General features: G+C 34.8%; 1 protein-coding gene across 2 annotated transcripts in view; it reads left to right on the top strand.

Annotated features, from left to right (window-relative positions):
- Positions 1-25603, top strand: part of ASZ1 (ankyrin repeat, SAM and basic leucine zipper domain containing 1) — an 82514-nt gene that overhangs the window by 51114 nt on the left and 5797 nt on the right. The window contains exons 5-10 of one of the 2 annotated variants that reach the window (XM_027102104.1): positions 12644-12755; positions 13302-13436; positions 15181-15299; positions 16730-16805; positions 17770-17826; positions 19971-20080. In XM_027102104.1, coding sequence (XP_026957905.1) covers positions 12644-12755; positions 13302-13436; positions 15181-15299; positions 16730-16805; positions 17770-17826; positions 19971-20080 — 609 coding nt within the window. The remainder of the gene's footprint in view (positions 1-12643; positions 12756-13301; positions 13437-15180; positions 15300-16729; positions 16806-17769; positions 17827-19970; positions 20081-25603) is intronic. The other variant, XM_027102105.1, reaches the window with a different exon arrangement.

Raw genomic sequence — 25603 nt, forward strand, 5'->3', positions numbered from 1 at the left:
AGATCACAGGCATAACATTCTCTGACATAACTTGTACCAATGTTTTCTTAGGTCAGTTTCCCAAGGCAAGAGAAATAAAAACAAAAATAAACAAATGGGACCTAATCAAATTTACAAGCTTTTGCACAGCAAAGGAAACCATAAAACGAAAGGACAACATACAGAATGGGAGAAAATATTTGCAAATAATGCAACTGACAAGGGCTTAATTTCCAAAATAATACAAACAGCTCATACAACTCAACAACAACAAAAAACAAACAACTCAATTGAAAAATGGGCAGGAGACTTAAAGAGACATTTCTCCAAGTGGCACATGAAAAAATGCTCGACATTGCTAATTATTAGAGAAATTTGTCAAAACTACAATGAGGTACCACCTCACTCTGGTCAGAATGGTGATCATTAAAAAGTCTACAAATAACAAATGCTGTAGAGGATGTGGAGAAAAGGGAACCCTCCTACACTGTTGGTGGGAATGTAAGTTGGTGCAGCCACTGTGGAAAATCAGAAAGGAGGTTCCTCAGAAAACTGAAAATACAATTACCATAAAATCCAGCAATCCCACTCCTGGGCATATATCCAGACAAAACTCTAATCCAAAAATATACATGTACCCCTATGTTCATAGCAGCACTATTCATAACAGCCAAGACATGGAAACAACCTAAATGTCTATCAACAGATGAATGGATAAAGAAGATGTGGAACATATATACAATGGAATACCACTCAGCCATAAAAAAAGAATGAAATAATGCCATTTGCAGCAACATGGGCGGTCCTAGAGATTATCATACTAACTGAAGTAAGTCAGAAAGAGAAAGACAAATACCGTATGATATCACTTATATGTGGAATCTAAAATATGACACACATGAACCTATCTGTGAAACAGAAACAGAATCATGAACAGAGAGAATGGATTGGTGGTTGCCAAGGGGGAGGGGGTGGGAGAGGGATAAAAAAAATGCTGAGTTCCAACCTCACACAAAAGTTACTTCATATGCCTCAAAATAGTTAAATATTAAAAAAAGTCACACAGATGCTTAATAAAAAATTACTAGATGAAAATATGGATGAATATATGTTGGATTGGCAATGGCCCTTATAAACATGACACAGCATATCTGGGAACTTGGCTACCAGAACATCATTCTCATCCTCTGTGTTCTCAACTCCAAGCTATGCCTTTCCCAGACCTTGGGCTGCTGAGACCTTAAGGGAGCTGGGTGTTGATAAGGATTCAGGCTTTTGTTCCTATGCCTGCAAAACAGACAAACTCCTTTCCCCAAGGGTAGGAAATTATCAGGCATAAGCCTAGGTGGAGAGCAGCTGATCCCGCAAAAGTTTGACATTAGGAGATCTGTGGACCTGAGGTAAAGCTGATCCGGCATGAATGCCTTAGGTTTCCAGACTCTTAAAGACTTGGAGCTAAACAAATGGGCTGAGTTGTCTCTGTTCATGAGGTTGGGCAAGTTCAGGAAGATAGGAAAGCTGAGAGAATTCTCAACGTACTGCTGGAGGGAGCTAACAGCCTGCCCTTAAACTATAGACCCATTGCATAAGCAACTTCTTTGATTTTCAAAATCTGTAAGGATTTCTGCCATTAAGAATATTACAGGTACGGGACCTGAGCCCTAAAGAGGCAATAGGAAATAAAAAACTTCCCAGCAGGTAGGGAAAAGACTGACAACTAAAATATTTGCCTAGTACAATAAAATTGCTGACAGAGAAAGGCCTGAATTAAAAACCTGAATTAAAAACCTGAATTAAAAACCTGAATTAAAAATTAAGAGCACATGAGATCTAAATGCAGCATGAAGAAAGATCTCTTGGAACTTAAAAAAATGTGGTGTTTGAATCCAAAATTCTGGGAAGAAAAAGGAACATGGAAGATTCGTAATAATAAACACATTCTAGAAAAAAGAAATGGTTCCTAAGCTGAAAAACTCTATCAAGACTGAATTCAAAAAAAAAAAAAAAAAAAAAAAAGACTGCATTTTGGAAAAGTTCCTGAACTTTAGTTTGGACTGATGGGGGGGGGGGGGTGGCGGGGAAAGACACTCCTAGGCGTAAATTCTGGTTAAAATGTGTAAACTCTAAAAACAAAGAGGAAATTTTTACAAGTTTCCAGGCAGAAAGAATTAAGTGTTTAACAAAGGAAAGTAAAAAGATTAGAGTGACATCAGATTTCCCATGTGCACAGCTGAAACTAGAAAAAAAATGAAATTATATTTTCATTTAGACAAAGGCCTGCAACCTAAAGATCTTATTCTCAACCAAGCTAAGCCTGTCAGGGTAAAAGAAAGATGGTCAAGGATATGCAGGAACTCAGAAAATACATTACCCAAGCACCCCAGCTGAGGAAAGACTAACCAAACCAAAAAGAACCAGAGACCTCATGAAGGAGGAGGGTGAAGAGAAAGCAGTGAAGAGGGATGAACTTAGATAAACGTGTATTTAATGGATTATATTAGACTGGGAATGTGAAATATGAATGCTAAATAAGGATTCTGGAAACAGACAAGACAAAATGCAAGTAAAATTCTAATAAATATTAAATTATGCCAACAAAATCTAAGAGCTATAGTTTGCAGAGAGTTGGGGGACACCTAAGAGAAGAAAGGGAGCTAAGAGTATTCAAAAGGTCTTATCCTATTTGAGTGTAAACAGGGAGAATGTGGCATGGTGGAGGCAGAAACCGTAAGTCTCATTAGGAGAAATAGGTCTTACCTTGCTTACCTATAGCAGAGTCATATGTGTTTTGCTAAGAGCAGAGAAACAGGGTAATGTTTAATGGCATCTTTTTTTTAAAAAAAGGCAAATCAGAATCATCAGATTTTCAAGGGGAAAAATGTAGTGAATGGCAGTTTTGTTGCACCAACAAAAACAAAAGAGAAGAAATACTGTCAATTATATCAGTCATTATGCTAAATGAGAATGGACTGAATTTTTCAACTGAGATACTGACTTAAAAAACAAAAGACAGCTAAACGCTATTACAAGAAAATTTGAAGAAAAAGAGGTATGAAAAATCCCTTTACAGGGACTTCCCTGGTGGCACAGTGGTTAAGAATCCACCTGCCAATGCAGGGAACACAGGTTTGAGCCCTGGTCCGGGAAGATCCCACATGCCGCGGAACAGCTAAGCCTGTGCACCACAACTACTGAGCCTGCACTCTAGAGCCCATGAGCCACAACTGCTGAAGCCCGTGCGCCCTAGAGCCCATGCTCCGCAACAAGAGAGGCCACCACAATGAGAAGCCTGCGCACCGAAAGGAAGAGTAGCCCCCGCTCGCCGCAACTAGAGAAAGCCTGCACATAGCAACGAAGACCCAATGCAGCCAAAAATAAATAAAAATTTTTTTAAAAATCCCTTTACAGGTAAAGGTAAACCCATAGAAATTAGGATTATCAATATCAGATATTACTACTATTAAATGCAATACACAGAATAAAGAACTTTATACTATGAAAAAAGGCAAAATCAATGAAAATATAACAAGCACAAACCTGTACACTCTAAACTACATGGCTACTAAATCCATAAATCGAAACCCATTAAAATTCTGGGAGAAGTAGATCAAAATACAATTATAGCAGGAGATTTCAACATGTATCCCTCATTAGGCAAATCTAAGGATATAGAGTAAGGATATAGATGCATTGACTAACACAATCAGTAGACATGTGATGATGTAATAGATAAGGAGAAAACCCTGCCTGTGTTAAATGTACGCATGACACAAAACACAGAAGTAGAGCATTATACTAGTCACCGCATGGGTTGTGGGGGGTGGATATAGAGGCAGGTCAGGATCATTATCCTCAAAGAACTGATAATCTGGTTGAGAAACTAGATGAATTGAACAAATACATTTTGGCCTGAAAGGTGAACTGACAAAAATAAGTACAGAGTGCTATGAGAACATAGAGAAGAGGGGAATTGCTATCTAAGATGAGATGGGGCATCAAAAAATTGGGGGACATGTTGGCTTCTAAGATAAAACCCCAGAGGTAGATTATGAATACATGTGTTGAAGAGAAAAGTGAAAAGACATTTCAACCAGAAAGTACTCTGAAAATAGGACATTCAGAGGAGAGAGGCAAATTCATACCTGCAGATATGACTGAAATCTCTTAATAGGATGGAGTAGGATTGCAGGTGCTAAAATGGTAGAGAGGTAGACAGAGGACTTATCATGAAGATTCTCATAGGTGTAACCTTGAAAACTTTAAACAGTGAATTGATTTGGTGAGATTTACAGATGTGGAGGAAAGACTGGAGACAAGGAGGCTAGTTATGCTGTTGCATGCAGTGATCCATGTAAGAAATGATGAGGGCTTGAACACAAGGAAGAAGGAGGAGAGTGTAAAGTACAGATGCAAATGATAGGAAGGAGGTAACACTGGCAGGAGTGCTGGCTTAGACATGAAGGCACAAGGAGTCATGGATAAATTCCAGGTTTCTGGGTTGGGCCATGCTTGGACTCTGATGCTGTTCACAGAGATAGGTAATAACAGAGAGTATTGTGTGTTAGCGGGAAGATGGTGACTTAAGATTTGGGTATGTGTTGATCTTGAGTTTTGTTGGGGTACCCAGGTAGAAGTGACAGTTATGATCCAGAGCTCAGGAGCAAGGCCTGGGCTAGAGATAGAGACTCAGCAGCCATCAGTGTTTTAACAATAGTCATGAGAGTGGGTGAGATTGTACAGGTATGGTGTTTATGTAGTGAAAAGGGAAGAGTATTGAGGACAGAAGCCTCTGAAATACATACCTTTAAGTGCTAGAAAAATAAAAGGAGTCCAAGTAACTCCTGACCTTTGCCAAAGCAGTTGTGTGTTAGAAGGAGCAGGCAGAACAAAATTGCAGTGATTTAAAGAGAGAATGGGAAGTAAATAATTCTTTATATTAAATCTCAGGAAATAAATAAGATGGAAATTAATATTGAAAGTAAAGTTATCAGTAGCACAGAGTTACCACGTCACCTGAGTAAACCAGTTATTTTAAAGTTTCATAACTTCCCTGAAAAGTTTATAAACTTGTTTATAAGAGTCTATAAGATTGTCCATTGGTGTAAGTAAGGGGTTAAAGTGCCCCAGTATTATTGTGTTACTGTTGATTTCCTCTTTTATAGCTGTTAGCAGTTGCCTTATGAGTTTATAAGATGATGAGTAATACACCGTCTAGGTAATCTAGACACTTTTATAGGAGTTTGCTGTTGCATTCAGTAAATTCAACTTTTCTTAGAAGTTAGAAACCAATGCAGTGTTTTTTATAACACATTTTCCAGTAGTGATCTGAAGCTTCTTAGTCAGCAAACTATACTAGTCTAGTAGTTTTATTATCTAGGATGAAATAAGCATCTCTAAGAAGCCATTTTATGTCCATGTGAATTTACAGACTGAAAATTATATCCCTGCTGGTTTCTGAGATTCTAAGAGAAATTGATACTTAGAAGAACCTCAATTTTCAGTACAATTTCAGAACAGATTTCAGTACAGATTTAGGAAATTTCACTTACGATTATCACTAATAAGTTTCCAGCAAATGGGACACTCACACTTTCATGTTACCTTTTCTGATTAAGATGAAGGAGTGCACAATATGAAGGTCTAGGGAAAGGTGGAGGGAATAGCACTTGCACAGTCTCGGCAAGGGGAAGAACTTGGCATTTCCAAAAAGAATAAACTGTAAGTGGCCAGAGTAGAAGCATGGAGAGCAGTTATGAGGCTGTTACAAAACTATAAATCAGAGAAATATAATGATGGTTTGAACTGCTTACTGTGGCTAACAAGGTTGTGAGAAGTGGTTAGATTCAAAATATGACGGACTTCCCTGGAGGTCCAGCAGTTGGGACCTCACCTTCTAATGCAGGGGGTGTGGGTTCGATCCCTGGTCAGAGAGCTAGGATCCCACATGCTCGTGGCCAAAAATCCAAGGCATGAAACAGAAGCAATATTATAAAAAATTCAATAAAGACTTTAAAAATGGTCCAGATCAAAAAAAAAATTTTTTTTAAATATGATGAAAATAGAGCCAATAGGGCCTTCTGATGACTTCTATATGGAGAGGTGGAGAAAAGTCATGAATGGTGCTTAGTCTTAGGCCTGAGTTATTTGGTTAATGGAAGCTTTTTGAAATAGGGAAGCTTGGAAGGAGCAGATTTGAGCTGTTGTGGGGGAGGTGGGGTGGAGGAGAAGCATCAAGACGTCTGATTTAGACTTAGGGAAGAATTTGCATGATCAGTTGACTCAGACAGCTTTGTCCTATTGTATGTATTTTCCCTATTTGCTTAAGCTATCCAGAACTTCACTCTTCACTTCATAAAGATTGTCTAATGAAGCAACTGTGTAGGAGGTATTCAAGGTAGAAGAGGCAGCACTTGACAACTACCTTAGCATATAATTTCTAATAAAAGATTGAAATTCTAATAAAAGATTGAAATTGTAATTTCTAATAAAAGATTGAAATAGAAGGAACAGATAAATGTGTAAAGCTTTTTGTGCTAAAGACATTGGTGTGAAGTGACCAGATGATATACCTCATGTTAACAAACCTTACAGAGAAGTATTCTGTTTCTGTGTTGTGTATGTAATGTGAGTAGCCAAGACAAGCTACCTTAATGAGGTCAAAACAGAGAATTCTGAAATTATTTAATTTGTTGTTATTTTTCAAAGGTCTTTGTATATAAATCAGATATTTGAGGTGACTCAGGAAGATTGAGCCCAGAATCCCAGATCTCCTTTAAAACAGACCATGATACTAAGTTCAGCCCAAGTGGAACTAATAGAATCTTTCTGGTGTCCTTTGTAATTAGGTCCAGAAGCAGACTTCTAGGAGTAGAGGGGTTGAATCTCTAATTTTGGGAAATGATACCCTAGAGGAAACTACTGTGGTCTCTCAGAACATAGTCTCTGGCTAAACTATTGGACTGGATGTCTTTCTTGATTACAGTAAGCCTCCAAGTCAGGGTAAAATTCTTTCAGTCCTAAAGTAGAATCATAGTAGAACACATTAAGAAATAAGAGTTTTAAACTTATATTTTTACTAAATAAAGGGTAAATTTTAAAAATGTAACAATTATTTAGTATGAGCAATTATGAGAGGTAGGGGGCTTGTTTGTGTCATTCATCACTATTTTCCCAGCACAAGCACAGTGAGGTACTCTGATGTTTTTCTATGTAGATAGGTAAATTAATGAAACCTCATATTAGAAAGCATAACTTCTTTCATGATTTTTCAAAAACACATTCCTACAGTCCACTATACCCACCACCAGTCCCTCCCATCAGAAAACTTGCACAAGCCTCTTACATAGCCTCATCCAACAGAGGGCAGACAACAGAAGCAAGAAGAACTACAGTCCTGCAGCCTGTGGAACAAAAACCACATTCACAGAAAGATAGACAAGATGAAAAGGCAGAGGGCTGTGTACCAGATGAAGGAACAAGATAAAACCCCAGAAAAAAAAACAAATAAAGTGGAGATAGGCAACCTTCCAGAAAAAGAATTCAGAATAATGATAGTGAAGATGATCCAGGACCTCGGAAAAAGAATGGAGGCAAAGATGGAGAAGATGCAAGAAATGTTTAACAAACACCTGGAAGAATTAAAGAACAAACAAACAGAGATGAACAATAATATAACTGAAATGAAAACTACACTAGAAGGAATCAATAGCAGAATACTGAGGCAGAAGAACGGATAAGTGACCTGGAAGTCACAATGGTGGAATTCACTGCTGCGGAACAGAATAAAGAAAAAAGAATGAAAAGAAATGAAGACAGCGTAAGAGACCTCTGGGACAACATTAAACACAACAACATTCGCATTATAGGGGTCCCAGAAGAAGAACAGAGAGAGAAGGGACCAGAGAAAATATTTGAAGAGATTATAGTCGAAAAATTCCCTAACATGGGAAAGGAAATAGCCACCCAAGTCCAGGAAATGCAGAGAGTCCCATACAGGATAAACCCAAGGAGGAACACGCCGAGACACATAGTAATCAAATTGGCAAAAATTAAAGACAAACAAAAATATTGAAAGCAGCAAGGGAAAAATGACAAATAACATAGAAGGGAACTCCCATAAGGTTAACAGCTGATTTCTCAGCAGAAACTCTACAAGCTAGAAGGGGGAGGCATGATATACTTAAAGTGATGAAAGGGAAGAACCTACAACCAAGATTACTCTACCCAGCAAGGATCTAATTCAGATTCGATGGAGAAATCAAAAGCTTTACAGACAAGCAAAACCTAAGAAAATTCACCACCACCAAACCAGCTCTACAAGAAATGCTAAAGGAACTTCTCTAAGTGGGAAACACAAGAGAAGAAAAGGACCTACAAAAACAAACCCAAAACAATTAAGAAAATGGTCATAGGAACATACATATCGATAATTGCCTTAAAAGTGAATGGATTAAATGCTCCAACTGAAAGACACAGGCTTGCTGAATGGATACAAAAACAAGACCCATATATATGCTGTCTACAAGAGACCCACTTCAAACCTAGGGACACATACAGACTTAAAGTGAGAGGATGGAAAAAGATATTCCATGCAAATGGAATCAAAATAAAGATGGAGTAGCAATACTCATATCAGATAAAATAGACTTTAAAATAAAGAATGTTACAAGAGACAAGGAAGGATACTACATAATGATCAAGGGGTCAATCCAAGAAGAAGATATAATAATTATAAATATATATGAACCCAACATAGGAGCACTTCAATACATAAGGCAACTGCTAACAGCTATAAAAGAGGAAATCAACAGTAACACAGTAATACTGGGGCACTTTAACCCCTTACTTACACCAATGGACAGATCATCCAAAATGAAAATAAATAAGGAAACAGAAACTTTAAATGACACAATAGACCAGATAGATGTAATTGATATTTATAGGACATTCCATCCAAAAACAGCAGATTACACTTTCTTCTCAAGTGCTCATGGAACATTCTCCAGGATAGATAACATCTTGGGTCACAAATCAATCCTCAGTAAATTTAAGAAAATTGAAATCGTATCAAGCATCTTTTCCGACCACAACGCTATGAGATTAGAAATGAATTACAGGGAAAAAAACGTACAACACAAAAACAAATGGAGGCTAAACAGTACATTACTAAATAACCAGAAATCACTGAGGAAATCAAAAAATACATAGAGACAAATGACAATGAAAACACGATGATCCAAAACCTATGGGATGCAGCAAAAGCAGTTCTAAGAGGGAAGTTTATAGCTATACAAGCCTACCTCAAGAAACAAGAAAAATCTCAAATAAACAATCTAACCTTACACCTAAAGGAACTAGAGAAAGAACAACAAACAAAACCCAAGATTAGCAGAAGGAAGGAAATCATAAAAATCAGAGCAGAAATAAATGAAATAGAAACAAAGAAAACAATAGCAAAGATCAGTAAAACTAAAAGCTGGTTCTTGGAGAAGATAAACAAAATTGATCAACCATTAGCCAGAATCATCAAGAAAAAGAGGGAGAGGACTCAAATCAATAAAATTAGAAATGAAAAAGGAGAAGTTACAACAGACACTGCAGAAATACAAAGCATCCTAAGAGACTACTACAAGCAACTCTATGCCAATAAAATGGACAACCTGGAAGAAATGGACAAATTCTTAGAAAGGTTTAGCCTTCCAAGACTGAACCAGGAAGAAACAGAAAATATGAACAGACCAATCACAAGTAATTAAATTGAAACTGTGATTAAAAATCTTCCAACAAACAAAAGTCCAGGACCAGATGGCTTCACAGGTGAATTCTACCAGACCTTTAGAGAAGAGCTAACACCCATGCTTCTCAAACTCCTACAAAAAACTGTGGAGGAAGGAAAACTCCCAAACTCATTCTATGAGGCCACCATCACCCTGACACCAAAACCAGACAAAGATACTACAAAAAAAGGAAATTACAGACCAATATCACTGATGAATATAGATGGAAAAATCCTCAACAAAATACTAGCAAACAGAATCCAACTACACATCAAAAGGATCATACACCATGATCAAGTGGGATTTTTCCCAGGGATGCAAGGATTCTTCATATAGCAAACCAATCAATGTGAAACACCATGTTAACAAACTGAAGAATAAAAACTATGTGATCATCTCAATAGATGCAGAAAAAGCTTCTGACAAAATTCAACACCCATTTATGATAAAAACTCGCCAGAAAGTGGGCATAGAGGGAACCTACCTCAACATAATAAAGGCCATATATGACAAACCCACAGCAAACATCATTCTCAATGGTGAATAACTGAAAGCATTTCCTCTAAAATCAGGAACGAGACAAGGATGGCCACTCTCAACACTATTATTCAACATAGTTTTGGAAGTCCTAGCCACGGCAGTCAGAGAAGAAAAAGAAATAAAAGGAATCCAAATTGGAAAAGAAGAAGTAAAACTGTCATTGTTTGCAGATAACATGATACTATACATAGAGAATCCTAAAGATGCCACTAGAAAACTACTAGAGCTAAAGAATGCATTTGGTAAAGTTGCAGGATACAAAATTAATGCACAGAAATCTCTTGCATTCCCATACACTAATGATGAAAAACCTGAAAGAGAAATTAAGGAAACACTCCCATTTACCATTGCAACAAAAAGAATAAAATACCTAGGAATAAACCTGTCTATGGAGACAAAAGACCTGTATGCAGAAAACTATAAGACACTGATGAAATAAATTAAATATGATACCAACAGATGGAGAGATATACCATGTTCTTGGATTGGAAGAACCAATATTGTGAAAATGACTATACTACCCAAAGCAATCTACAGATTCAATGCAATCCCTATCAAATTACCAATGGTGTTTTTTACGGAACTAGAACAAAAAATCTTAAATTTTTTATGGAGACACAAAAGACCCCAAATAGCCAAAGCAGTCTTGAGTGTAAAGAACGGAGCTGGAGGAATCAGACTCCCTAACCTCAGAATATACTACAAAGCTACAGTAATCACACAGTATGGTACTGGCACAAAACCAAAACATAGATCAATGGAACAAGATAGAAAGCCCAGAGATAAACCCATGCACCTATAGTCAACTAATCTATGACAAAGGAGGCAAGGATATACAATAGAGAAAAGACAGCTCTTCAATAAGTGGTGCTGGGAAAACTGGACAGCTACATGTAAATGAATGAAATTAGAACTTTCCCTAACACCATACAAAAAAATAAACTCAAAATGGATTAGAGACCTAAATGTAAGACCGCACACTATTAAACTCTTAGAGGAAAACATAGGAACAACACTCCTTGACATAAATCACAGCAAGATCTTTTTTGATCCACCTCCTAGAGTAATGGAAATAAAAACAAAAATAAACAAATGGGATCTAATGAAACTTCAAAGCTTTTTCACAGCAAAGGAAACCATAAACAAGATGAAAAGACAACCCTCAGAATGGGAGAAAATATTTGCAAACGTATCAACGGACGAAGGATTAAGCTCCAAAATATATAAACAGCTCATGCAGCTCAATATTAAAAAAACAAACCACCCAATCCAAAAATGGGCAGAAGACCTAAATAGACATTTCTCCAAAGAAGACATACAGATGGCCAAGAAGCACATGAAAAGCTGCTCAACATCACTAATTATTAGAGAAATGCAAATGAAAACTACAATGAGGTATCACCTCCCACCAGTTAGAATGGGCATCATCAGAAAATCTACAAACAGCAAACGCTGGAGAGGGTGTAGAGAAAAGGGAACCCTCTTGCACTCTTGGTGGGAATGTAAATTGATTCAGCCACTATGGAGAACAGTATGGAGGTTCCTTAAAAAACTAAAACTTGAACTACCATATGATCCAGCAATCCCACTACTGGGCATATACCCAGAGAAAAAAACATAATTTCAAAAGACACATGCACCCCAATGTTCATTGCAGCACTGTTTACAATAGCCAGGTCATGGAAGCAGCCTAAATGCCCATCAACAGACGAATGGATAAAGAAGAAGTGGTACATATATACAATGGAATATTACTGAGCCATAAAAAGGAATGAAATTGGGTCATTTGTTGAGACGCAGATGGATCTAGTGACTGTCATACAGAGTGAAGTAAGTCAGAAAGAGAAAAACAAATATCATATATTAACGCATATATGTGGAACCTAGAAAAATGGTACAGATGAAGCAGTTTGCAGAGCAGAAATTGAGACACAGATGTAGAGAACAAACGTATGGACACGGGGGAAAGAGGCGGGGGGGTTGGTGGTGGTGGTGGAATGAATTGGGCGATTGGGATTGACATGTATACACTGATGTGTATAAAATAGATGACTAATAAGAAGAATCTGCTGTATAAAAAAATAAAATAAAATTCAAGAATTTAAAAAACCCCACATTTCTTCACTAGAGGGTGCTGTGTAAGCATTCAATACTTTTAAGAGTGTAATCTCCCTTATATTTATTTATTTGCTGGAAAATTGGATTTTCGGATCCCCTGATTTCTGAAAAGCTTTCATGTTTCTTTACTTTCAAAACAACACTGATGGTATTATGTATGGTAAATTTCATGGCTTTGAAGAACTGTTAAGGGCAGCATTGACACAGTTTCTTTTTTTCCTCCTCTGTAGGAGACTTATGACTCCCATCATGTATGCTGCACGGAATGGTCACCCTCAGGTTGTTGCTCTCCTTGTTGCTCATGGAGCAGAAGTTAATACCCGGGATGAGAATGGCTATACTGTGAGAACCGATTGTACAGTGTTCCTTTTTATCTCTAGGATGTTAATATCTTATTATCAGTAGTCCACAAGGGAGGTTTTTTAAGAAGTAAAAATTATAGAAGGGCTGGGATGTAATTGCTGTTCAGTGAAGAAAAGCAACAGCTTAAATGGGAAAAAAGAAATTATCTGTTCCTCTTGGTCCTCACCCTTGACACAAGAAACTGTAACACACTACAAAGCCTGGATTCTGGAATACAAATGGAATTCTTTTTTATAGAAAACAGTTCTGTGATTGGCAGATAAATCGTTTTATTCTATAACATCACTTGTCTGTGTAAAACATTATTTGGTCTTACAAAATCAGTGAACACTGGCAGTCTGCTTTGCAATTACAACTTTGGAAATAGGTTTACATTTTATTGTGAAATGATGAGATTGCATCATTCCATTAATTAACCATGTTCACTTTTTTATTGTGCCATAAATACTGTTGAAAAGTTTTCCCCTCTGTGTCATATACACTCCCTCTCTTTAAACAGTCTTCTTTTTTTCCCCCTACTTACAGGCTTTAACATGGGCAGCACATCAGGGTCATAAAAATGTAGTTTTGAAGTTGCTTGAACTTGGAGCTAATAAAATGATACAAACCAAAGATGGAAAGACACCAAGTGAGATTGCAAAAAGAAATAAACATCTAGAGGTATCCTGTTATTAAACTAATTTTTCTTAGCCTATATTATTGTTTGTAAAACTTTTGTTTTGTTAGAACTTACTACTAAAATAATAGTATATCTGGCTATTATTAAATGTTTCAATGTGTAATTTTCTTCCAGCCAGGTAATGAAAACTTTATATTACTGGAGTATTTATCTTTCACTAAATAAGAGGAATTTATAATGTGGTAATTTAAAAACTATATAAAGGGATAATAAAGTCTTATCTAGCCCTAGAAATAAAATTGTAATAGACTTTAAATGTTTATTTAAACATTTCCAACTGGTTCAGATTTTCAAAAATTAGTGTATTGACAGTTAGTAAAATTTCAAAATTTGCACATGTAATTAAACTATTGTTTTAAAATTTTAATTAATACATATTAAACAATTTAAAAATTAAATCCTTTAAGCTACATTTACCTCTGTACATTTGACAAGGTATGTAATAAACTGATAACATGCTTGGGTATATGATTTACAATCATTCAGATCTTAAAGTCAGTAATAAATATTTGCCATACATTAAATTATTGATGTAAACTTTTGGTCTGAATATTAAAGCCTTCAGCCAAAGGTGTGTAATTTCTAAGCAAGGATCAAATATAGTACAACTGTAAATCTAAGTTATATAGTTCAAGATCTTCTAAAACTGAGTTTCTGAATTTGAAAACGTGTAACATTCCAAAGTTTCCATCATTATAATACTCAGACCATGCCAGTTTTGTTGCATGTAAAATAACTTCCTCTATTTTTTTATTATTATTTTTTTTTGCGGTACGCGGGCCTCTCACTGTGTAGCCTCTCCCGTTGCAGAGCACAGGCTCCGGACACGCAGGCTCAGCGGCCATGGCTCATGGGCCCAGCCGCTCCGCGGCATGTGGGATCCTCCCGGACCGGGGCACAAACCCGTGTCCCCTGCATCGGCAGGCGGACTCTCAACCACTGCGCCACCAGGGAAGCCCCACTTCCTCTATTTTTAAGCAGCCTATAAACATGCCTATCATTTTATAACTCAGACCTACATTTCCAAAATTATTCTAGTGTAAATGCTAATCACTGAAGCCCTGTGAAACTTTAAAAAGAAATTAACAGTTTTTCTACTAAGCTTTGGAAATTTGAAAACTTTTAATTAATATACTGCATCATTAAATTTAGGGTAGATGACAGTGAATTTGACATACTAAGAAATTTATGAACATCAAAGATTATTTTGAGTCATAAAGTGTTTCTTGAAGTGAGATTTGGTTTTGTATCTTGGCTGATTATATGACTTACACTTGGCTTGCTAAAAAGTTAGAACTAAGAAGTTTGAAAACTAAGAAATTTCACATCTCTTTAAGGTGTACAGTTGAGATTTGTTTACCTTAGTCGTGCTTCTTACTCTCTCTCTATTTAAAAATGTATTTAGGGCTTCCCTGGTGCCGCAGTGGTTGAGAGTCCGCCTGCCGATGCAGGGGACACAGGTTCGTGCCCCGGTCTGGGAAGATCCCAAATACCGCGGAGCGGCTGGGCCCGTGAGCCATGGCCGCTGAGCCTGTGCTCCGCAACGGGAGAGGCCACAACAGTGAGAGGCCTGCATACCGCAAAAGAAAAAAAAAAAATGTATTTAAAATACTTAGTCTTTCTGATTCAGTTACCAAAATGGAAGTTTTAGTTTTGTTTTATATCTTGTTGAAAATATTATATTAATTACTATCTTGCTTTAATTTTTACTGTAACTTTTTTCAGATCTTCAACTTTCTTTCCTTGACTTTAAATCCTTGGGGAGGAAAGCTTCAACAGCTAACTAAAGAAGAGACTATTTGTAAACTATTGAGAACAGATTCTGATAAAGATCACATATTTAGGTAACATAGCATGTTTCTGTTCAACACAATACCTATAAATGAGTAAAAATTGTGCATGTTTTTTATTACTTATAGTAAATGTGATGACTTATTTAAAATATATATTTTAAACTTTTATAAGCATTTAAAAATATTACTTAGAAATGTCTGAATTTAAGTGCTTTGTTTTCCAGAATTTTAGAAAAATTTGATATACATGTACTAACAGTAATGAGAATAATTTTTTACTTTAAATAAAATATCAACAATACAGTTTTTTTCTAAAAGGTTCTAAGATTATATTTTTGTTAGTGTTCAAACTAGATTGCATCTTGCTCTCTAATTCTTTATAGCAGATTTCTGATTTTATAAGCTAAAAATAAAAATACGTTTTTTCCCCTGAACACAGTTGTTCAGTACATGGCCACAGCATTATCCTCTACTTACCTACATTTAAAATAGTTAGTAAATTTTTACTTCCTACAATTAAAGAGATTTTCACGTACAGACCGCTCACAAGGAATACAGCTGTCCCTTGAACAATTCCGGGGGTTAGGGGCGCTGACCCTGCCCTTGGAAAATCTGTATCCAAGGTTCCTCCATCTCTGCAGTTCCACATCTGTGGATTCAACTAACCACGATTGTGTAGTACTATAGTATTTACTATTGAAAAAACTCCATGTGTAAGTGGGTCTGCACAGTTCAAACTGTGTTGTTCAGGGGTCAATTGTATAAATATTGGCAAATATTTTCCTTCTTAGGAAAAATGAGCTTCATTTTACTATCACCATTTTCTCTGTTTACTTAAATCTTCACTCAGGAAACCTTTCTTATTCCTTTGTATAACATAGGTCTAGTGGGTAAATTTGCAAATAATAGGCATACCTCAGAGATATTGGGGTTCAGTTCCAGACCACCACAATAAAGCAAATATCACAATAAAGTGAGTTACGCAAATTTAAAAGTTATGTTTACACCATACTGTAGTCTATTAAGTGTGCGATAGCATTCTGTCTACAAAAACAATGTACATATATTAATTAAAAAATACTTTATTGCTAAAAAATGGTAACCATCATCTGAGCCTTCAGCAAGTTATAAAAGCAACATCAAGAATCACCATAACAAATATAATAATGAAAAAGTTTGAAATATTTCAAGAATTACCGAAGTGTGACACAGATACACAAAGTGAGCAGATACCGTTGGAGAAATGACACCAGTAGACTTAGTTGACATAGGGTTGTCACAAACCTTCAATTTGTAAAAAACAATGTCTGCAGATAAAGCAATAAAGCAAAGCACAGTAAAACGACATATGCCTGTATATTCTACATAGACTCATGCTTACTCATTCTTATTCTCATTCTCTCTCTGCATCATAAATATATATTTATTATTTGTGCACTGATAGTCTGTTCTGAAATTGACATTGCTATAAATATGTATAGTTCATATACAGCATTTGGAGATCTGGAAATATTTTTACATGGTCTTGGACTTGAACATATGACAGATTTACTGAAGGTAAGATTTTGTTTAAGCTATGGTGAGTTATGTATGCATGTTTATTTGTTGGTTAACATAACATTAAATATTAATTCATAAGCATGCTTATGAAGGGGTGACAGATGTACTTTTCTCCATAACTTGTAGTATTGATACATCCCATTTTAAAATTACAAGCATTGTGAAAATTTATTATTATAGAAATTTACATAAAGTAGAATCTGGCTTTTACCCACTGCCCAAAGCATCACAGAACTCCTTATACATCTAAGCCCTTAGTCTGTTTTTGCAGTTGCTGATCTTTGTGTATAGAATATTAGAAGCATGATTTTAAACCAAACAAACCAGGTATCAGATTCTTGCTCTAATGATTATTAACTGAAATATGTTACTTAAATCTCCTTTTTTTTCATAAGGATGGTAATACCTAGTGTAGGATTGTCATAAATATTAAATTAGATCATATGTGAAGCACTGTTGTAGGTATTTTAGGCATGCATTATGGGATTTGAGCAGATGACAGTTATCAGCCATTTAGCTGATACTGCAGCAGTAAAGCACTATTTAAGACAGGCTCTCCTTAAGAATATGCACATTCATTTAGGCAGTTTAGAATTGGGTTTCATTATACAATCGTGAAACTTCCTAATTGAGAAATATTCAGTAAAACCAAATTTTATTAACATTATACAATTATAAATTTTAAAAATTCATAAAACAATTTCTGTCAAATTTTATAGAGCTGTTTTCTTTTTATGTAAGCAAATATAAGTTGTAATACTTTTTTCTGAATCTGGGAAACTAGTTATGTTTATATTTTTTTTAGTAATTATACATATTATTATACTCATTACTATCTACCCAGTAGTTGGAAGTTTTTAGGCGGGTAGCATATAACTGACTAACTTATATGTACAGTTGCCTACTTCCCCTTCTACTTTTTCATTTATATAGAAAGGTGGCATTTTTTTCTTTTCTACAGGAAAGGGATATAACTTTAAGACATCTTTTGACCATGACGAAAGATGAGTTTACAAAGGTTAGTATCAATTTCAAAAACTCCAGACATTATCTTTCATATTTTTAATAGTTTGAATCCTTTTATTTTCTATTTAAAAAATCCTACAGCTATAGACTGTGAGTGATCTTTTGCTAGGTTCCTCATTAGATATGATTATGGATAACCATATCTAAAATCTTCCATTCCAATATTAAGTTGCCTTAGGAATATTTAAAGACTTACTTAAAAGCTTTTGCACAGCAAAGGAAACCGTAAACAAGATGAAAAGACAACCCTCAGAATGGGAGAAAATATTTGCAAATGAAGCAGCTGACCAAGGATTAATCTCCAAAATTTACAAGCAGCTCATGCAGCTCAATATGAAAAAAACAAACAAACCAATCCAAAAATGGGCAGAAGACCTAAATAGACATTTCTCCAAAGAAGATATACAGAGTGGCAACAAACACATGAAAGAATGCTCAGCATCACTAATCATTAGAGAAATGCAAATCAAAACTACAATGACATATCAGCTCACACCAGTCAGAGTGGCCATCATCAAAAAATCTATAAACAATAAATGCTGGAGAGGGTGTGGAGAAAAGGGAACCCTCTTGCACTGTTGGTGGGAATGTAAATTGATATAGCCACTATGGAGAACAGTATGGAGGTTCCTTAAAAAACTACAAATAGAACTACCATACGACCCAACAATCCCACTACTGGGCATATACCCTGAGAAAACCATAATTCAAAAAGAGTCATGTACCAAAATGTTCATTGCAGCTCTATCTACAATAGCCAGGAGATGGAAGCAACCTAAGTGTCCATCAACAGATGAATGGATAAAGAAGATGTGGCACATATATACAATGGAATATTACTCAGCCATAAAAAGAAATGAAATTGAGTTATTTGTGGTGAGGTGGATGGACCTAGAGTCTGTCATACAGAGTGAAGTAAGTCAGAAAGAGAAAAACAAATACCATATGCTAACACATATATATGGAATCTAAAAAAAAAAATGGTTATGAAGAACCTAGGGGCAGGATGGGAATAAAGACACAGACCTACTAGAGAATGGACTTGAGGACATGGGGAGGGGGAAGGGTAAGCTGGGACAAAGTGAGAGAGTGGCATGGACATACATACACTACCAGATGTAAAATAGATAGCTAGTGGGAAGCAGCCACATAGCACAAGGAGATCAGCTCAGTGCTTTGTGACCACCTAGAGGGTTGGGATAGGGAGGGTGGGAGGGAGGGAGACCCAAGAGGGAAGAGATGTGGGGACATATGTATATGTACAACTGATTCACTTTGTTATAAAGCAGAAACTAACACACCATTGTAAAGCAATTATACTCCAATAAAGATGTTAAAAAAAAGAATAAAGACTTAGAGTTGTTTTTTTTCATTCAGATTAGTTATGACATCTCAACTAAAACTGGTGGTTTATTTCTAAACATGAAATAGATCTGTAAAACAGCATAAAACAGGTTACTTAGAAATAAGATGTGGTTTTTTGTACATGTGGGTATAAACGTGTTCTTCAAATACTGCCTTTTGCTAGTTTCTCAAAATGACCAAGACTTATTATTTTGCTAATGAGTAGTATTAAGTAACAATTTGAAAATAGCTGTGGGAAATATCAGAGATACTTTAATAGGTAGGATACATAAAAAGGAATGATCTTCCTGTATGAGCACATTGGAAACTTGAAATCTTTACCATCACTGAAAATCAAACCATACTACTACTTAGCTAAATCCAGGATAGAAAATTTAGTTAATTCTAAAGGTAGAACATAGACAAAAAGAAGACTTAATTCTCAGTTAATCAGTGATAACATTTTAAATAATATTTTGAAGGAAAAATTGTTTTACTCTGGTTTTCTGGAAACATTATATATTAAAATCTAGTAATTTGTTTTTAGAATCCATCACAATTGTTATATAATGCAAAAAATTGACTATAGTCACTATATATCTAAATATTTTAGTGATGTAACCTAGTCAGTCCAGTTACAAGCAAACTTGTATATTTTTCAGTATGGTTTTATTCCAATATGTATCTATTTTTTTCAAGATGTTAATTAATCAAGTAGAAAACTTCTTCAGTAATTTTGTATATTGTTCAAGTATGACTACCTTATTGTACTTTAAAATCATTTCTACTTAGAATGGAATTACCAGTAGAGATCAGCAGAAAATTATGGCTGCTCTTAAAGAACTAGAGGTAGAAGAGATAAAATTTGGAGAATTACCTGAAGTGGCAAAGTTGGAAATCAGGTAAAATTAACCTACTGGTTTACATTAATACTGTTTAGAACCAACTTTCTTTTTTAATTGAATTTTGATAATGTCCAAGTTATTTTACTTAATACCATCATTTTGGCAGGGATATGGATAGTTCATTTTGCGATATATTGTGTTCTGAAGTAGAAATTACTTTATAAAGTCAGTTTTTACCAAGAAGCAAAACTAATGCATCTTCTTAACTTACATAGAAATTTTTTTGTTGTATTTTTCCATTGTATTTTGTTAAATGAGTTAATTAAAAGATCCCATGCTTTTCATAGTGTAGCTCTTACTCTCTTTAAATCATATAAATGTCAGATTGAAGATTCAGAGGGTAATATTTTTGCTTAGGGCAATAAGAAAGCATTTCTCATGTACTCAGCTCTATTTTCAGCCTTATTCTTTATGAAATTATGTTATCAATATATAAAGTTCATTTCAATATTATAAACTTGTCAAACACTGATTAGTAGCAATATTAGTAATCTAAAATTTATTTTGAAAATAATGGTATTTGATTTTTTAAACATATTGTGGAACAGTAAATGATTTTTTTAACTTTTTATTTGAAATAATTTTAGATTCATAAGAAATTGCAGAGACGTACAGAAAGGTTCTATGTACCCTTCACCCAGTGTCACCCAGTATACCCAGTTATCTTGCATAACTATAGTACAATATCAAAACCAGAAACTGACATTTTTCTGGTTTGTATTTGTATTTCATTAGTTATACACGTGCTCATTTGTGTGTGTGTGTGTGCGTGTGTGTATAGCTCTATGCAATTTTGTCATGTGTGTAGCTTCTCATAACCACTGCCACAATCAATATACTTAACATACCATCACCACAATGCTACCACATACTACCCCTTCATAGCTCCCACCACCCCTCCCCCATCCCTAAAACTAGCAATCGATAATTTGTTATCCATCTTTAAAATGATGTTATTTCATGAATGTTACATAAATGCAATCATACAGTATGTATCCATTTTTGATTGGCTTTATTCAGTCAGCCCAATTTCCTTGAAGTTCATCCAAGTCTATAAAATATAATACTTACAAGTGCAGTAGTATAGTGTAGCCTGCCTAACACTAACATTGCAACTATGAGAAACATTAATTAAACATAGGAATAATAAGTTTCCACACCATTTTAAAATTTAGATAAGTCTTCTAGGGGATAATTTAGATGATCCAGATTTCTTTAAAAATGTTATTGCAAAATTATTTCCCTTTCTCTAACTGTATCTCCTTTTAACAAGGAGATACAACAAGGAGATACAACAAGGAGATACAACAAGATGATCTATATTCAAAATAATGCCTCATCATTGTTTCAAAATAACATTGCATCTCTTAAATATCTAAGTACATTGTAAAGGATTTCAGTTGTGAGGACTTAAATCAGCAAACTTTGAATCTCTTTGTTCATTTTCTTTACTTTCTAATTTATTGCTTCTATGAAGGAATATTCTGAGTTCTACATGACTGAATTGCAAATTAAATTTTTTAATATAACTTATTTGTATGATGTCAGAGTTACCTCTATGAATTTTCATTGTTGAGATTTAATAGACTTAAAGAATGTACAGAATCCTGAATGGTTCACTTATTAAAACTGCTGAATTTTTTAAAAAATAAAACTGGCGGACATATATTTCAGGAATTTGACCTTGTTATTAAATCACAGACTTTGTTTACATGCTGTTATGGAAAAGGTTTTACTTCCCATTTGTTCAAAGTCATTCTTTAAGGAAGAAATTAGTCATTAAGTCATAAGAAAACTAACAGCAGGAAAAGTTGAACTGATTGATTATAATCTTCTGGTAATGTGACTTCAACAATTTAGCTACTGATTTATTTTAAGATACTTTTCTTCTATGTGTTCAGTTTTATAAAATAGTCTGTTACAGGAACACACATGCACAGTACATTTACTTTTTTCTACAGTTGGCCTTAGTATGTTTTCAGAATTAGAGAATGCAATCTAAAAATACTAATAACCATTTCATTACTACTTTGAGATATTTTGAACACAAATATTTTCACCCATGTCTTGACATTTTCAGCAGTTTCTGCCCAGACCTTTTTTCTGAGCCTTTTTGATACTTACTTAAATGTATCAAAAGCATCTCAAAATTATGTCTACTTAGGAAATGATTTCTCCTCCAAAAAAAATTTGTATAGATGCAAATTTTCACACAAAAAATACATTGTTCACATCTATTATAAATATTCATCCAATATAAACTTGGAAACTCTAAATATTTAAGGTGAATGGTTGGATTATATTACATCAGTATAATTATTTTATTCTGTTGTTTAAATTATTTTGAGATTTAATGTCATGGAAAAATACTCATAATAATATAAAAGGCAATATAAAACAGAGTGTGAGGTATAATGCCAGTTGTATATATTCGTATGAAAAATACTAGAAGAAAATGTGTACTATAAGAAAATATTCTGTAAGAAAATATTACCAGTCATTATCTTTGGGTGATAAAAGTATTGGTAATTTTAGATTTTTCCAGATAGTCTACAGTGAGCACATAGTACTTCTGTTTGGAGTACCTTTATTTAAAGTATAAATTTTATCCTAATACTTAACTTCACATTTTTAAAATATGGCCTGTTGTTTCAGTCAACTTACACTTTGTTGTGCTGCAGTAACAAATAACTTCTGAATCTAAATAACTTACAGAAACAAAGTTTATTTCTTGATCGCCTATATCATGGGTCAGCTGCAGTGAATCTCCTCCTTATTATTCTGAAAACAGGCTGGAGAAATAGCCCCACCTCGAACTGTTCAAAAGTTACATAGTCACTCCCAGTCATATTTTATTTGCCAAAGCAAGTCATATGGCCAAGCCTCTTGTAATCCTCTGGCAGAGAGAGGCCTGGTAGTATTTGGCTCAGTAGAAGACATGACAATTTGATCAAATAATATAGTCTACCATACGTATGCCATATCTGCTTATTTTGAAATCCTTAAATAAGTACAAAATTATCAGGGCTGCCATGTAAAGGTATGTAGGTTGTACAGCTGTGGGGTGGGGGCTGGGCAGCCAGTCACACAGTGTATGATGAAAGGCACATTTTTGAGTTGTGTTTTTTATAATTTGCCTATCCATATTCAGTGGCCCTGAAAATTATACATCCCAAGAAAGGTATATATTTTGCTTTCATCCATTAAGATTATGTAATTTTGTTAATAATAGTATTTGCTTATTTGAACTGAGTTGTTAACTTAGTCTTCCTTGAGAATAAGAGCTTATAAGTTTATATTCCACATATATATGTGTGCTTTGACTATCTAGAATAATATACCTGCTATCATTTTGAATGACAGTTCTCAATGGATCTTAATTTCCTTAGGAATCATTACATAAAAAATATATAGGGCATTAATGAATTACTTATTCAAGTACTTATTTTTTCATTGATAATAAATAAAATTTGAGTAAAGAGCACTAAAATATAAGTTTTAAGTATACCTTATATAAACACTACATGGAAACAGAAAAATTAATACAAGTAATGACTGCTGTTGTTTCGACAGAAAAATATGTTCAAGTTCTGTTCTTTCTTGAGCAAAAAGCAGAAAGAAAATTAATAAAGAAGAATTATATTTATTTGGAAATGTTTTTATAAATACCACTTTTGCTAGATAGAACAAGAGCTTATCTAAATTTTTTTATTTCAATTTGCTTTTATAAAGCAGTCACCAGATACTTTTCATAGTTGGTGACTTGATTATATATATATTATATTTGTAAAGTTTAAAGTCTTTATTTTGTATAAACTGTTTATTTTTCAATCTAATAGCTAAGAGAAAAGATTTCTTTTAAATTAAAATACTATATAAAAGTCGTGTCTTAGAGAAAAGTTTGCTATTAAGTTTCATTAGAGGTTGTCCTTGCTTGCTTTTTATAACCTTTCCTCCTAGAAACAGCATGAAAGAAACTTTGTACAGTGTACAGTCAAAACTTCTACCTATAAGAATTTCATTTTGACTCAGAAGTAGCTTTTAGTCCCATTGTATTAGTTTTTGTGTGAATTTTTATTATAATAGATACTGCTAAATAACTCTCCAGAAAGGTCATCTCACAGATTTGTCAACTCTTGATACTAATGATCTACCTAATTTTTGTCATTCCACTAGAATATGACGTCTTATTTTAATCCCATGTTTATTATCCATTTAAAATTTTCTTTTTTCTTTTCCTCTGAGTTACCTATTCTTATCCTTGGTCCCCTTTTCTATTTGGCTGTGTTAGTTTCTTTGTAGCTTTCACAATAAATTGGCTTCTGTCTTTGAAACTAATCTAGTCATCAGTATCTCTTCATTGTCGGAATCATTGGACTAATCCTAATTATTTAACATGCTTGACTTTTTTCCTCCATCTTGAATCTATTCCCTTCAATACCTTTCATAACAGACCTTAACTCCTGATTTTCTTTTTCTCAGGCTACTTTTCCTTTGATAGCTTTTTTCTTCTACCCCTATCAACTCTCCCCTCTTCACAATATGTATCTTTTTTCTTTGTGGTCCCTCCATGACCATTGTTTTGATTTCTACTGGTGACCAAAATTATAGACATTTCTGATACTTCTGTGGTTTGTGCCTATATTCATAATGGCAGGAAAGACTGAAATTCTGTTAGAGGTTAGTGAAAATAAACATGTAGTTTTTCCCCATGTAAGTTCATCAACTCCCCGAATTCTGTGTAGCCTCATGAGGCTGTGGACCCCAGGATAAGTACCTACAAGACTGACATTTCTACTTGCCACCTACATGTCTCATATCGTTGCCATCATCATCATTATTAAGTTTGTTTAAATGCTATATATATACTAGACAGAATGCTAGGTGCTTTTCACATGTTACCTCCTTCAGTCCTCCTGACACTCCTTTTACCTCAGTTCTACAGATACGGAAATATTTGGCTGAAGATTAGGTTTGCCCAAGATCATAAAGCTGTGGAAGCTGAATTCAGACTCAGGTCTTCCTGACACTAGAGACTGTGTTCTTAATTATTATGCTATATTGCTTTCTCTTCACCCCACTTCTTTCTCCACCACCCGCCCCCAAATTCACTTCCCTGCTTGGTAGTGCCATCTTCCACTGCAACCAAAGAACTTAGAATAAGCCTAGACCTTTCCTTTTCTTTTACGTGCAATCCATCACCAACTTCTTCAGTTTATTCTCCTAAACATTTCTTAAACTAGTCTCCTAATTATTCTATTTCCACTTTTTGTTTTCCTTTAATCCACACCACTCCCCAAATAAACTTTCTCGTACGAAAATCTGATTTTCTACTTTCCTGTTTAAAATTCTTTAGTAACTGTACATTATCCAAAAGATAATATTCCATTCCTTAGCATGTCACGAAAGTTCCTTAAACAAGTGATCCTGTACAGCCTCCTTTCTTACGACTTTCCCATAATTGTGCTTTTTAGTTATACCTTGGAGACCTACTACCCCTGTTCTTTCGCACCTGCTATT

This window comes from Aethalodelphis obliquidens, unplaced genomic scaffold (assembly GCF_003676395.1).
Source record: "Aethalodelphis obliquidens isolate GAN/ISIS:26980383/991018 unplaced genomic scaffold, ASM367639v1 scaffold5, whole genome shotgun sequence".
NCBI lineage: Eukaryota > Metazoa > Chordata > Mammalia > Artiodactyla > Delphinidae > Aethalodelphis > Aethalodelphis obliquidens.